General features: G+C 41.0%; 1 protein-coding gene across 1 annotated transcript; it reads right to left on the reverse strand.

Annotated features, from left to right (window-relative positions):
* Window positions 1-533: 533 nt before the first annotated feature.
* Window positions 534-14558, reverse strand: SHH (sonic hedgehog signaling molecule). The gene is made up of 3 exons (XM_073581593.1): window positions 13855-14558; window positions 7398-7659; window positions 534-2297 (listed from the first exon to the last, which is right to left on the reverse strand). The coding sequence occupies exons 1-3, from the start codon at window positions 14161-14163 to the stop codon at window positions 1600-1602; spliced, it is 1269 nt and encodes a 422-aa protein (XP_073437694.1). The 5' UTR covers window positions 14164-14558; the 3' UTR covers window positions 534-1599.
* Window positions 14559-15783: the final 1225 nt, after the last annotated feature.

Raw genomic sequence — 15783 nt, forward strand, 5'->3', positions numbered from 1 at the left:
TGCGCATGTCCATTTTTTTGTCCTTGAACCGAGTGGGCCGAGGATACAAATTGCAGCCTGCACGATTTGCCTCCGAGAATTAAATGGCACACGCCCATTCAAACCTATGGGTCAATTACAAAAAAAAAATAGACTGCACTCTGATGACATCCAAGTGCGGCTCAACTTTCGCCAACTTACATAATGGAGAGGGTGGAGAAACTTTTTTTTTTTTCTCCACCTCCAAGATAATTGGACCCCACTTTTATCGAACTCCACAGAATAAAGGGCGCTATAATAATAAATAATAATAATAACAATCAGAGTCTAATTAGCATAATCAGACTTTTTCTTGGATGGATAGAAAAATGATTGTGTGCACCTGCTCTAACTTGCAGTTAAATGCGTCCGAATTGATCCTGTTGTAGCTAAGAAAAGGATAAGTGATAAACCAATAAAATAAAAAATAAACATAAATGATTAAAAAAAAGCATTATATGAAATGTATAGCAAAGACCAGATCCTGTCTAGTAAATGAGTAGAATGTGGACATGTCAGTAGGAAATACCAAGCAAGATGTGCATAGCACACTTTATTTCTATAAAACTATTAAAGCCGTTACAAAGTATTCCAAAAAATACATTTTAGTAAATTTACAGCGGTTATTCAATTTATTAATGCAAATCATCAACAGTCTTCATCCACTGGAGGTCCTAATTCGTGTGCACTTTGTATCTTCTTCAAAAAATATTATTACTTTCTAATAAACTCTTTGAGGTTAAAATGACAAGAGTCCTACCTTTTAGAAGGAAAATAAAAAAATAAAAAAAACAATAAAATGAGCCAACATTGGAATTTTGTGTAACAGTCTTGTAAGTTCTATGAACGTGAGTGGATGCAAGTTGATACAAAAGAATGAAAAAAAAGAACAGGAAAAAAAAAAACATAACAAATAAACAAACACAGATAATAAGCCATAACGTTACGCTGTGAAACTATTTAAATTAAAATAATATATTCTCGTATTGTACACTATTTCAAATAACGAAATGTAATTCAGTCAGTATTGATCTCTGAAAGCAAAAAAAAACAAAAACTAGTTTACATTTCTGTGTAGAAAAATATAATTTACTAGCCCCCCCCCAAGTTTTGAGACAAGTCTTACAATTATTTAACACTTTAGTGACTGCCAGACCTAGCTAGATCCTACAACAGAGGCCTGTCACGAGAAGGTAGATAAGGACAAGGGTGATGGGTGAGTGGACAGTACAAAAAAAAAAAGTTAGGACTGATTTGAACATGTAGAAAAATAGAATCTGATGTGTCAACCTTCAGCGAGTTCATCGAATGTCCACATGACAATAAATTATCAAAGAAACTAGTTAAGGCTTCTCGAATGTCCAGTTCATATTAAACCTCTATGACAAGAACAAATAAATAAAAATATTCAGTAGGAAAAAAAAAAGAAACTTAAAAAAAACAAACAGAACAAAACAAAAGTACAACATGATGCAACATAATAATACAAAAATAATAACAAGAGTTGGGGGGTTTGTTCCTTAGGGTCTACTTTTGTCCTACATTAAAAATGAAAGTCTTTTTTTCCAATGTCCTGATCTTTCAGCTGGAGCTCCCTGACATTCCCAGTGGGTGAAAAGAGTCATTATCCAAGATCCAAGTTCCTACCTGGTACAGGAGCTGTGAGTACCAGTGAACCCCTTCAACATGAAGGTGGCTGGGTGATGGGTCACAGTCTGGAGGGGAAAGGAAGGAGAAAAGTTTCAAGGCAATTCTCAGAGGGGCGAAGGCCAGGTGTGCCCAGCCGTGCTCTTCAATGACTGCATAGCAAGAGGCCAGCACTCCATTAATGACCACGGTGCCATGAGAGGTCACTGGGGCATAGGCTCCGATGTCCTCCTCCACATGGACCCGCTCTACTGTCACCTCCCTCAGGCTCATGGAGGTCTGGTCAGCGAGGAACACCCGATCTCCAGGAGTTATATTACTGGCAAACACCGACTTGAAGGCTCTCCTGGTGCCATTGGACGGACGCTGGGACACAAGCATGAGGTGGGCCGCGGTCAGGCGGATGGTCTCCCCGGGCTGCGCGGTCTCCAGCACATAGAAGGACCTTGTGGCCCTCTGCTCCCTGTCCAGGAACAGCAGGAAGTCGCTGTACACCAGGTTCCCCTCCTCATCCGCCGCCAGCACCCGGTCCCCGGGCCTCAGCTCCTGCACCGCCTTGGTGCCGCCACCCTCGGTCCGCACCGTCGCATTCCCGGGGAAGCAGCCGCCGGACTTGGCAGCGACTGAATTCTCTGCAATAAAGAGGGAAACAAATAAGTAATCGCGGAATCACACACAGGATCACAGGGAAGTGACCTCTCTGTCCAAAAGCCTTATGTATTCTTCATGGAGAGGTCAGTAATGGCGGATCAGCATTGCTGGCTCCAAGGCCCTCACATCACACAGAAAACAATGGCTACAATCGCGATAAGACGGGCGAATATCGTCACCGACAAGACAAATCGCACAGGACCTGAGAACCTGCGACATTAACATCTGTCCTGTGAAACACCTGTAACTATCTAACCACCATCTGTCATCCCATATCTATCTATCTATCTATCTATCTATCTATCTATCCATCTATCTGTCTATCCCATATTTATCTATCTATTTATCATATATCCCATATCTATCTATCTATCTATCTATCTATCTATCTATCCCATATCTATCTATCTATCTATCTATCTATCTATCTATCTATCTATCCCATATCTATCCATCTATCTATCTATCTACCCCATATCTATCTATCTATCTATCTATCCCATATCTATCTATCTATCTATCTATCCCATATCTATCTATCTATCTATCTATCTATCTACCCCATATCTATCTATCTATCTATCTGTCTGTCTATCTATCTGTCTATCCCATATTTATCTATCTATTTATCATATATCCCATATCTATCTATCTATCTATCCCATATCTATCCATCTATCTATCTATCTATCTACCCCATATCTATCTATTTATCTATCTATCTATCTATCCCATATCTATCTATCTATCTATCTATCTATCTATCCCATATCTATCTATCTATCTATCTATCCCATATCTATCCATCTATCTATCTATCTATCTATCTATCCCATATCTATCTATCTATCTATCTATCTATCTATCTATCTATCTATCTATCTATCCCATATCTATCTGTCTATCTATCTATCTATCCCATATCTATCTGTCTATCTATCTATCTATCTATCCCATATCTATCTGTCTATCTATCTATCTATCTATCTGTCTGTCTATCTATCTATCTATCCCATATCTATCTATCTATAATTTATTCTATAATCTATTATCATCTATCAATCGATCATTGATCTGTCTGCTCCATCTCTTAGATCCTATGGACAGAGCGGAATATTTTGCAGCCCTGGCCCCTTCCTGGGGGATCTCTGCTCAGTGTGGATGTGGTGATGTGAGGACTGTATGATTGCTCTATCTGTCACCAGTGGATCCCCCTGCAGTAGGACACTGGCTGCCTCGGTGAATATTCCAGCTCTAATTCTTCTTTCATTCTTCCCGATTCCTTGCTCCCCCGCTGCCAATAAACACTTATCCTGCTGCTCTGAGACCCCATCACTAATGATTCTCTAGGACACGTGGGGCGGCAATGAGTTTGTAGTTATCTCCTGACAACTTCATCACTTCGAGTTAACACATTGAACAAGTTGCGATAAAGAAGCGGTGCAGGGAAGGCGACATGTCGCGACCACTTTGTGCATTTGCTGTGCAGTCCCATGGAAGAAGCCCCAGCAGAGGGCAGCTTTGTGGGGGGTATAGACCCTGTGCAGCCACACTACAAACACCGCAATGAATGGGCCGAGGTGTGAGATCGGAGGCTTCCAGAAGCTCTTGTTTGGGTTCCCTAATTAAAATCCAATTGTCATTCCGACTCCTTACACCAAAATGTGGCCCTCCTGGAGGAGTGGAGGCTTCATCCTCTCCCAGCGTCTCCCCCTGTTTGCTCAGGTGCAGGGACACTGTGTGCCAGTTCACACACCGCACTCCACGGTCCTGCAGGGACTGTTTGCACAGGGCAGACACGATTACTCTGGACTGCTCTCTGAATTTAAATGCAATGGTTTTTCTCTAAATGCCCTCCAGAGATCAGTGTTCTTCCCAGCCCTGTGTCATGGTAATAATTATTCTCATCTCAGGGGCCCATTGTCCAGGACCCTACTGTCAGCAAACAAGACATCAACCCTGGGAGATAATCTCCTCATCACAGTCTCCTGCATGAAGCAGAGGTCGGACAATGGCTGCCAAGATCTAGCAGAAAGCATCTCCTGAATCCCTCCAGCCCAGTCACACGACCTTATGTGGCTCCGCCATACATCACAGCCAGGGCACAATGTCACCCGCCGGGGAGGCAGCAGAATGTTACACCAGGCCTGCTGGGGCTCAATGTCATCCTCCAAAGGGAAACACTGCCAGCATCCAACCTCAGGAAAGCACAGCGGTCACCCCAGGGGTACTGCAAGGAGCAGTCCAGAATAGACAACCAGGAACCTATAGCAGACATATAGAGATTTAGCTTGATCATAGAATAGTTCATAAGTAAATCTATCTATCTATCTATCTATCTATCATCTATCCTCTAATCTATTAGTAAACATTTTTTACTTATATAAAAGCACAATATTTGGTCTTTAGTCTTCACTTCAGTTCTGCTATTCTGTAATTCTACTTTCTGTATAAAACAGGATTAATGCATTTAGTAACTAATAGAATAAACCATAAGTACAGTAATCTATTATAGGGGTAAAGGTATACTTTTTGGCATAAGACACATGGTGAGTGCACAATATGGTGCATAATATTGGTCAGCTACAACACCTGTTCCTTCTACTAGGCAAACTCTTTGCTCTGTGTAGAACTAGTGATCAAATCAAGGTATCATTGCTAGGAGTTATTAAAATGTGTTTGTGTGTCTATGTTAAAATGTATGGTGGTGTGTGTGGTGAAGTGTGAGAGTGTGTTGTGTGGTGAAGTGTGTGGCGAAGTGTGACTCTGTGTGTGCGTAGTGAAGTGTGTGTTGTGTGGTGCAGTTTGTGTGTGAAGTGTGTGGTGAAGTGTGTGTGTGGCTGTGTGTGTGTGTGTTGGGTGGTGAAGTGTGTGGCTGTGTGTGTGTGTTGTGTGTGTATGTCTGTGTGTGTGTGTTGTGTGGTGAAGTGTGAGTGTGTGGTGAAGTGTGTGTGTGGTGAAGTGTGTGTGTGGTGAAGTGTGTGGCTGTGTGTGTATGCCTGTGTGTGTGCGGTGAAGTGTGTGTGTGTAGTGAAGTGTGTGAGTGGTGAAGTGTGTGGGTTGGGTGGTGAAGTGTGAGTGTGTGGTGAAGTGTGTGTGTGTGGTGAAGTGTGTGTGTGTGGTGAAGTGTGAGTGTGTGGTGAAGTGTGTTGTGTGTGTATGTCTGTGTGTGTGGTGAAGTGTGTGTGTGTGGTGAAGTGTGTGTGTGGTGAAGTGTGTGTGTGGCTGTGTGTGTGTGTGGTGAAGTGTGTGTGTGTGTGTGTGGTGAAGTGTGTGTGTGTGTTGTGTGTGTATATCTGTGTGTGTGTGTGGTGAAGTGTGTGTGGTGAAGTGTGTGTGTATGTGTGTGTGTGTGGTGAAGTGTGTGTGTGTTGGGTGGTGAAGTGTATGTGTGTGGCTGTGTGTGTGTTGGGTGGTGAAGTGTGTGTGTGATGAAGTGTGTGTGGTGAAGTGTGTGTGAGGTGAAGTGTGTGTGTGTTGTGTGGTGAAGTGTGTGTGTGTGTGTTGTGTGTGTATGTCTGTGTGTGTGGTGAAGTGTGTGTGTGTGTGTTGTGTGGTGAAGTGTGTGTGTGTGTTGTGTGGTGAAGTGTGTGTGTTGTGTGGTGAAGTGTGTGTGTTGTGTTGAAGTGTGTGTGTGTGTGTTGTGTGGTGAAGTGTGTGGCTGTGTGTGTGTTGTGTGGTGAAGTGTGTCTGTGTGTTGTGTGGTGAAGTGTGTGTGTTGTGTGGTGAAGTGTGTGTGTTGTGTTGAAGTGTGTGTGTGTGTGTTGTGTGGTGAAGTGTGTGTGTGTGTTGTGTGGTGAAGTGTGTGTGTTGTGTGGTGAAGTGTGTGTGTTGTGTTGAAGTGTGTGTGTGTGTGTTGTGTGGTGAAGTGTGTGGCTGTGTGTGTGTTGTGTGGTGAAGTGTGTCTGTGTGTTGTGTGGTGAAGTATGTGTGTTGTGTGGTGAAGCAGCAGGCAGGTGCCATCTCCAGCAGCAGTGCTGAGAATAGCCGACTATTGGGAGCTTTCCAGATCGGTCAATTTGATTTATGAACCTTAATGTATTAGAGGTTTGTAACTACATAATCGCATGAGCATTGTGAGAACTATATAATAAATAATATATAATACATATCATAAACAATATGAAGCAAAGTGGTCACAGTCTGAAGGAAATCACCAGCCCCTGCGCTGCATATAGTCAGAGGACAGATCTTTCACTCCCAGGAATTGCTGGGATCTGTGGTGCCAGAGAAGCCGCAGGTTGTCTCTACCTCTGCAAACTTTAGAACCAGCTTGCAAATGTAGCAAGCAGGTACCAAGCCTAAAGCATTTGTAAAAGTTGAGGAAGTTTTTACATTTATTAGTTTCTGTTTGTCTCAGAAACCACAAAACTTCTGAGAACTAATTTTGATGATAGAACCCAACAGAGCCGGTGAAATTGTAATGAACTGCTATATCAGTGCTAAATGCCCACTGAGGGAATAATCCAAATTAAAAACATCTTTTGTTTATGGGCTATTGGGGACTAGTAAAGGCCCTGTTATGTATCATGAAAAAACCTCAACGTTTGATCGTTTACTACAGTTCACATTGCTAAGAACAACAACAGTCTCTGGAAGCCATAAAAATAATGCAGTGGATAAATAATACTGGAAGTAGATATTACAAGCCATAAAATTATCATCAGACCACGATATTAGTCCTATTATGAGTCACTCATAGTGCACTGAACTTAGCATGCAGGAACAGGAACCAGAGGAGACTGTACTCGATCTATAGATTCTGTGATTACTAAATGTAGCAATGAGCCAGAAACAAACAATAAAAATCAACACAGAAATTGATACTTTTTAAATAGTTTTTTTTAAGCAAAAAGAACCTCTTTGGGGATCAAAAAGTATATTATAAGATGTAAAAAAAAAGCAAACAAAAACATTTTAACCCCTAACTTCCTATAAATCCATTCTGATGGTGCTAAGGGGATTCAAAGTTTGTGGAGCAGCACCAGAAATGTGTATTCTTACAAGTTCTTGGAATATGCCAGCAAACATATGGATAGTTACAGTTCTTCAATAGGATATATCGCCTTGATGGATCTTACCTGCTCTCACCGAGCAATGAATGTGAGCTTTGGATTCATAGAAGACCCAGTCAAATCCAGCCTCTACTGCCAGTCTTGCCAACATGCCATATTTACTACGTTCCCTATCAGAGGTGGTGATGTCCACTGCCCGACCCTCATAATGTAATGACTCTTCTGAATGGTGTCCATCTTCATCCCATCCCTCTGTGACCCGAAGCTTCACCCCTGGCCACTGGTTCATCACTGAGATAGCCAAGGCATTGAGTTTGTCTTTACATCTCTAGAAGGCAATAACATAGAGAAAAGGTAGTAGAATGGTGTTATCTGTGACATACAAAAACTCCAAACTATGGCAAGAACCTGCAGGACAGGTTTGTGATATGGAGGTTACTCATTTATGATAAGAACGCTTTTCTAATACAGAAGGGCTCAATTACAGCTTTCTGGAGTTTAAAGACATTTATTGCCCTGTCCACTTGCCAGTACTTTACTGCTTGATTCTGTTAAGTAAACTTTTGAACATGTTATAGCAGAATGAATAGGTATTTAACTTTAGAATTAGGTGGCCAAGTTCCTACAGACCATTAACACTTCCCCTAAAATTATAAACCTTCTTATACCCTGCTATGTCTTATAGCAGTATTCCCAAACTCCAGTCCTCAAGAGCCACCAACAGGACAGGATCTCAGGATTCCCCTTAGTATTGTCCAGATGACACTTCCATCACCTGTGTAATACCAGTGAATTCCTGAAAATATGATGTTGGTCGCTTTTGAGGACTGGAGTTCAGGAACACTGTCTTTTAGCATTCTCTGTTACATTGTATGAGTGATGTCCCAAAAGCAACACACAAGAATATAAAGTTCCCCTTAAGTTTGTTTCCAGGTGCAAAAGAAAAATCAATTAATCATGTCACTATGTCATCACATGGCAGATACATCAACTACAAATGGATCCCATTAGGTGATGTCTTCAGACAGGATCTGCTCTTCTAGCTCTGTGATACAGTCATTCTCATTTTTGCTAACATTCTCCTCTTGGTTGTTCCTAAAAGTCATTATACTATTAGGATCTGACCAGCACAAAAAAAAAAGCTAAATAACCTACAGACTTGGGAATGTTAAGGGAACCGAGGAAAGTGTTTTGGAATCTAAAGACGTCACTCAATCACCATGATGCCACCTTACCCTAATGCAGTGATGGACTTTAACCCTATGAAACTTGTTCCAGAAGACAAATGCTGTCAGGTCTCTAAATGGGAACCCACGACTTATACACCGGAAAGTCTGTGGATCCTTTTCACATTAATTCCTTGTTGAAAAGTTTCTCAATGCCCTGACACACCATTATCTACTGGACAAGACCTCACCTTGCAGATCACTCACTAGGGTTCTTAGTGCAGGAGGTATTTCTAGCTTGTAAAGTGCCTCAGACACACTCAGTTTCAAACATCTATAGAGATCACTACTTTAAAAACTCTATTGCTTCTCCCAGTGAAGAAAACAAGCTGGGAATTGTAAACCAGATAGGGCAGGGAGTGAGGAGATAACAATGTTAAAATAACAGGTGACTTGTACTTTAAGACAGGGAGTGAGCAAACATTATTTATCTTGAATGTCACCATTCTCCTTCAGTTGTATGACATCAATACATGGCTTTCCCTATTACTCTCCATCTCCTTTCTTCAGGTCACACAAGGTTTTTTCTTTCTTTTTTTTTTTTTTAAAAGGATTTATGCCAAAAGAAAGAGCAATATAAATGACCTGGACAGAAATGACAAGGGCAGTACTTCAAACAAAACCTGAATCATTTACAAATGTAGAGGATTGCCAGTCATAATTCATGTTCATAAGGATCCATTAATTACAGGGAGATCTATTCAGGTAAAGGAAGCTGAGTTTACAAAAGTTGTAACAGCAAAATGTGACGTATTTGCATCATGTCCAAAATACATGAAAACTCTGCTTGATCCTAACTTCTCAGAGACCACAACTTCTGAAGAATGCCTTTACATGGACCTTATTATAAGGGCAATTGAAGACTATGAATTGTTAACTTCAACTTTACATGTACAGCATGAAGACAAAAAAAGTGAAATGTACATTTTAACATTGCCCTGGAATGAAAAGTAGAGTTGAAACTTGGGCACCATGAACTGATCAATAAAAAAACATATCTACTTTCCATGTAGACCTACATACTAGATAAAATAAGTTGAGATGAGACTACTTAGAACTGATCCTAACTTTCAAAGTAGACCTTCCCCTATCCTGCTATGAAATGGAAACCTGTAAGTTGGGGCTGAGTGTGGGATCCTTATATATTCCATTTTTCTACCTACCATTATTCATACTTGTGTTTAAGAAGTTTCTTTCACACCTTGTAATTAGAGCTGCACATAGTCACAGTTTGGGACTGTTCTCCATTACTATGTACACAGTATTATAGTACAATACAGAAGTAATACTGATCACTTCTGGGGGAAGAGAAGAATAATAGGTTATGTGTTTTTTATGGTTGGATACAGGTTAATATAAGACATTTTGCCAAGTTTACAGATTGAAGTGAAATTGTAACTCAAGCTTGGGGTAGAAACACTGCAAGTTTTTTTCATTAATCGCCATAATATTTCTTCATTGGACATTGACCAGGATTTGTGATGCTCCTCAGATAGACCTTCTTAAATGGGTTAGGCACACCCTGGTCCTTTTGTGCCAGCTACAGTTGTATTGTCAAAGTCAAAACCGTGAAGATTAGGCTATTCATGAATTCACTGGGTCGTGTGCCACAAATCAACCCCAATTCTGCTCAGCCAAAGTGAAGCTCAGCAGGGCAGCCTGAGACCTAAGGCTTTGTGTTGTAGAACAAGCTCTCCCTGCCAGCTCCTAATCTCTTCTCAAATGGAAACACTTAGCAGTTACCTGTCAGGGTAAACAACCTGGTGGGCTTCCAGAATCCCAGGCTGAGCTCTACACATTCCTCATAGGCGCTATGCTCCTAGGTGGCTGCTTTACACCTGGATGTCACTTCATTCAGAGAAATGCATTGTTCTCACCCTAGCAGAAGCTTCATGTACAGAGGACCAGAGAGATCACATAGTGCTACAGGAATGAGTGCACAGCTTCCTCCTCTCATCCCTCACCTCTGTGCCCAGTCTGTCTCTCCCACTTCAGTTAATATTAACTAGCGACTAAAGCATTAAACAAACATTTTGAAAGTTTAACTAAGTCATTGAGTGAAAAATCTTTGCATACTAGATAGACTGGTGAGGCGGGTCCGGGCACCTGCCAGGAATGTACCTGCACAAGGCATGACTGGCCTCTCTACATGGGCTTCAACCTTGGTGAGGAAGCAGAAGCCTGAGATCCTGGTGCCACTGCCTGCAGATTGTCCCACCTGGTGGCACCAGCCTAGATGGGCACAGGGAGGCAGACATCACTGCTGAGGGCTCGTTTTTCTTAAGGAAAGTTGACAGGAGGTCAGGAGTTCATATACTGCAAGCTAATACGGAGAGAGTGACACAGGGGCTACAGAGTGGAGGGATGGAAGCCCACCTGAGACAAAGGACAGCAGCCTGCACAGCCAGTAATGTGGGAAAGTCTGACACATTCACTATACTCCTGCCTACACTCAAAGTCTATCTATCTATCTATCTATCTATCTATCTATCTATCTATCTATCTATCTATCTATCTATCCCATATCTATCAATCTATTATCTATCTATCTATGGATCTATCTGTCTGTCCATCCAACTATCAATCTATCTATCTATCTATCTATCTATCTATCCCATATCTATCAATCAATTATCTATCTATCTATCTATCCCATATCTATCAATCAATTATCTATCTATCTATCTATCTATCTATCTATCTATCGATCTATCTATCTATCTATCTCTATTTCTCCCTGGCATTGGGCATTCAGTCTTCCATCCCCTGGGCTCCAAACATTGTCCATTTTCGTGCAGTAGAGTCACACAAACTGAAACACAAGCCGCCGTTGCGATCGATACAAGTGCTGAGTGGAGCTGAAGACTGTGCGGCTCAGCGCTGACACCAGGCTCCTGTGTAGGAGAACACAAGGGAAGGGAGCTGACATCTCTGCGCACATTATTCTGCATCCACACATAGACACACACACATATATATATATAAGGTGAATTTATGATCATCAACAGATGTGAGACATCTAGGAAAGCTTGTTGGTGCTTAGCCTTGTGGCAGGACTGGGGTTAAGAAGGGTGACCCCCAAGCCCGGCTGTCTGATCTCTGCTCATACAATTGATCTGGCAGTCAGTTCCTTAAGGGACAGGGAAATTTAAGGTGGCAGCTCAGAGGTTCCTAGGGGAGCGTGTCACATGGAAGAGCAGGAGAAATCCTAGAGAGACAGAGCACAAATCTATCTATCTATCTATCTATCTATCTATCTATCTATCTATCTATCTATCTATCTATCTATCTATCTATCTATCATAACATAAACACGTGTGAATGTTTACATTCATCTATATATATTTATAAATATATATACATGAATATAAAACACACAAGAATGCAGACACACACAACATATACATACATAAACCAGGAACATATATACCCACATATATACAACATACACATATATAGCCACATATATATATATACATATAACATACACATATATAGCCACATATATATATATATATACATATAACATACACATATATAGCCACATATATATATACATATAACATACACATATATAGCCACATATATATATATACATATAACATACACATATATAGCCACATATATATATATATATATACATATAACATACACATATATGGCCACATATATATATATATATATACATATAACATACACATATATAGCCACATATATATATACATATAACATACACATATATAGCCACATATATATATATACATATAACATACACATATATGGCCACATATATATATATACATATAACATACACATATATAGCCACATTTATATATACATATAACATACACATATATAGCCACATATATATATATACATATAACATACACATATATAGCCACATATATATATATATACATATAACATACACATATATGGCCACATATATATATATATACATATAACATACACATATATAGCCACATATATATATACATATAACATACACATATATAGCCACATATATATATATACATATAACATACACATATATAGCCACATATATATATATATACATATAACATACACATATATAGCCACATATATATATACATATAACATACACATATATAGCCACATATATATATATACATATAACATACACATATATAGCCACATATATATATATATATACATATAACATACACATATATTGCCACATATATATATATATATATACATATAACATACACATATATAGCCACATATATATATATATACATATAACATACACATATATAGCCACATATATATATATATATATATATATATACATATAACATACACATATATAGCCACATATATATATATACATATAACATACACATATATAGCCACATATATATATATACATATAACATACACATATATAGCCACATATATATATATATATACATATAACATACACATATATAGCCACATATATATATATATATATACATATAACATACACATATATTGCCACATATATATATATACATATAACATACACATATATGGCCACATATATATATATACATATAACATACACATATATGGCCACATGCATATACACACATAGTTGTCTGACCTCTATATACCCCTTATCGCCATGCAAGAAAAGTGCTGGTGCGGAGAGAGTTAAATCTCCCACTACTCCTTTCTGGGAACCTATTAATTTCCAATATCTCATTCTAGAAGGGATGATGTCATGCAGCCAAGTGACAGGGGAGGCATCGGAGGATGGCACCGGGCACCCTTAAATACCTATCAGTCTCTTCACGCTCCGACGAGCGGCGCTGCAGAGAATGCCACAGTCAGATGTGCAGGAGGTCGATGGCGATTGTCCCGGCCATTGTGGAGAGATAACCAGGCTCTAATACTGCAGTCCCCTCACCCAAGGAGGCCAGGAGGGAAGCAGGGCGCCATACCATGGAGCGTGGCCCTGCAGGAGCTCAGTGCTGGCTCCCATGTGTCAGGCTGGGGCAGGGGCTGGAGGGGGCTGGCTGGTGCCCGGTGTGGAACAGGTGCAATGATGGATAGGAAATGAATGAATGGAGAAAAGACAAAGTCCATCCACTGAGCAGATAGCACTGTGTATATAAGATATGGATCCAATGGATCAGGGCATTATTCTGGGGAGAGAGCGTTACTGCGGGGTAATGTCTGGTACTAGGGGGCAGGTTGTGTCAGTGACATCCCACCGTGCAAGGAAAGAGCAGGGGGCACAGAGCTAGGAAGGGACGGAGGAGATGTACCTGGGTCATGAGCCTGTCTGCTGCCGTGTTCTCCTCGTCTTTGAAAATGATGTCAGAGTTATAATTTGGGGTGAGCTCTTTAAACCTCTCCGAGTTCCGGGTAATCTTTCCTTCATATCTTCCGCTGGCCCCCAGCGTCTTCTCCACCACATTGGGGATGAACTGCTTGTAGGTTAGTGGGGTGAGCTTTTTCGGGTGTCTCCTCTTGCCAATCCCCCTGCCTGGTCCACAGGCTGAGGTGGGAGGTAGCAGCAGGGCGCTGATGAAGACCCCCAGCAGCAGCAGCAGCGCTCTGAGCAGCAGGAGCATCGCGCCCAGGAGGATCCCGGTGACAGCAGTGATGGGGGAAGATCGGGCAGATCAGGCAGATCGCCGGCCACGTCCTCCTGGGATGGGATCCAGCGCTCTCCTCCCGGACAGGTGCTCAGAGAAGGACGAGCTGCACATAGGAACTCACCGGGGCTGCGGAGAAAGGGCGAAAAGTTTCCAGGAAAAAAAAAAAAAGGAAAAAAAAAAAAAAAAAAAAAGGTCTGACAGTGAGTGAGGAGCAATGAGGACTCAGGAGCTGTGCGAGCAGGGAGGCTACAGCCTCTATATTATAGCGAGTGGGGCCCCCAGCTGATTGGCTGCCACCCGAGCTTCTTCTCCTTCTAATAGAAGCCAGAAGAGATGAGGATCTTGTGCTCCGTGTATAGGAGGCGAGAGTGGGCGTGGGCTGCACCGAGGTGTGCTCTGCGAGGTGGCTGCATGCATCTGTGCCTAGAGATATGGATCATATATAATGTGCCTATAGATATGGAGAGTGTGCATCCTGTGCCTATAGATATGGATCATATATATAATGTGCCTATAGATATGGATAGTGTGTATCCTGTGCCTATAGATATGGATAGTGTGTATCCTGTGCCTATAGATATGGAGAGTGTGCATCCTGTGCCTATAGATATGGATAGTGTGTATCCTGTGCCTATAGATATGGAGAGTGTGCATCCTGTGCCTATAGATATGTATCCTGTGCCTATAGATATGAATCATATATATAATGTGCCTATAGATATGGATAGTGTGTATCCTGTGCCTATAGATATGGATAGTGTGTATCCTGTGGCTATAGATATGGATCATGTGCATCCTGTGCCTATAGATATGGATAGTGTGTATCCTGTGCCTATAGATATGGAGAGTGTGCATCCTGTGCCTATAGATATGGAGAGTGTGCATCCTGTGCCTATAGATATGGATAGTGTGTATCCTGTGCCTATAGATATGGATAGTGTGTATCCTGTGCCTATAGATATGGAGAGTGTGCATCCTGTGCCTATAGATATGTATCCTGTGCCTATAGATATGGATCATATATATAATGTGCCTATAGATATGGATAGTGTGTATCCTGTGCCTATAGATATGAATAGTGTGTATCCTGTGCCTATAGATATGGAGAGTGTGCATCCTGTGCCTATAGATATGGATAGTGTGTATCCTGTGCCTATAGATATGGAGTGTGCATCCTGTGCCTATAGATATGTATCCTGTGCCTATAGATATGGATCATATATATAATGTGCCTATAGATATGGATAGTGTGTATCCTGTGCCTATAGATATGGATAGTGTGTATCCTGTGGCTATAGATATGGATCATGTGCATCCTGTGCCTATAGATATGGATAGTGTGTATCCTGTGCCTATAGATATGGAGAGTGTGCATCCTGTGCCTATAGATATGGAGAGTGTGCATCCTGTGGCTATAGATATGGATCGTGTGCATCCTGTGCCTATAGATGTGGATAGTGTGTATCCTGTGCCTATAGATATGGATAGTGTGTATCCTGTGCCTATAGATATGGATAATGTGTATCCTGTGCCTATAGATATGGATAATGTGTATCCTGTGCCTATAGATATGGATCATATGCATCCTGTGCC

This window comes from Dendrobates tinctorius, unplaced genomic scaffold (genome assembly GCF_039654945.1).
Source record: "Dendrobates tinctorius isolate UK_male_01 unplaced genomic scaffold, ASM3965494v1 ptg000070l, whole genome shotgun sequence".
Lineage (NCBI taxonomy): Eukaryota > Metazoa > Chordata > Amphibia > Anura > Dendrobatidae > Dendrobates > Dendrobates tinctorius.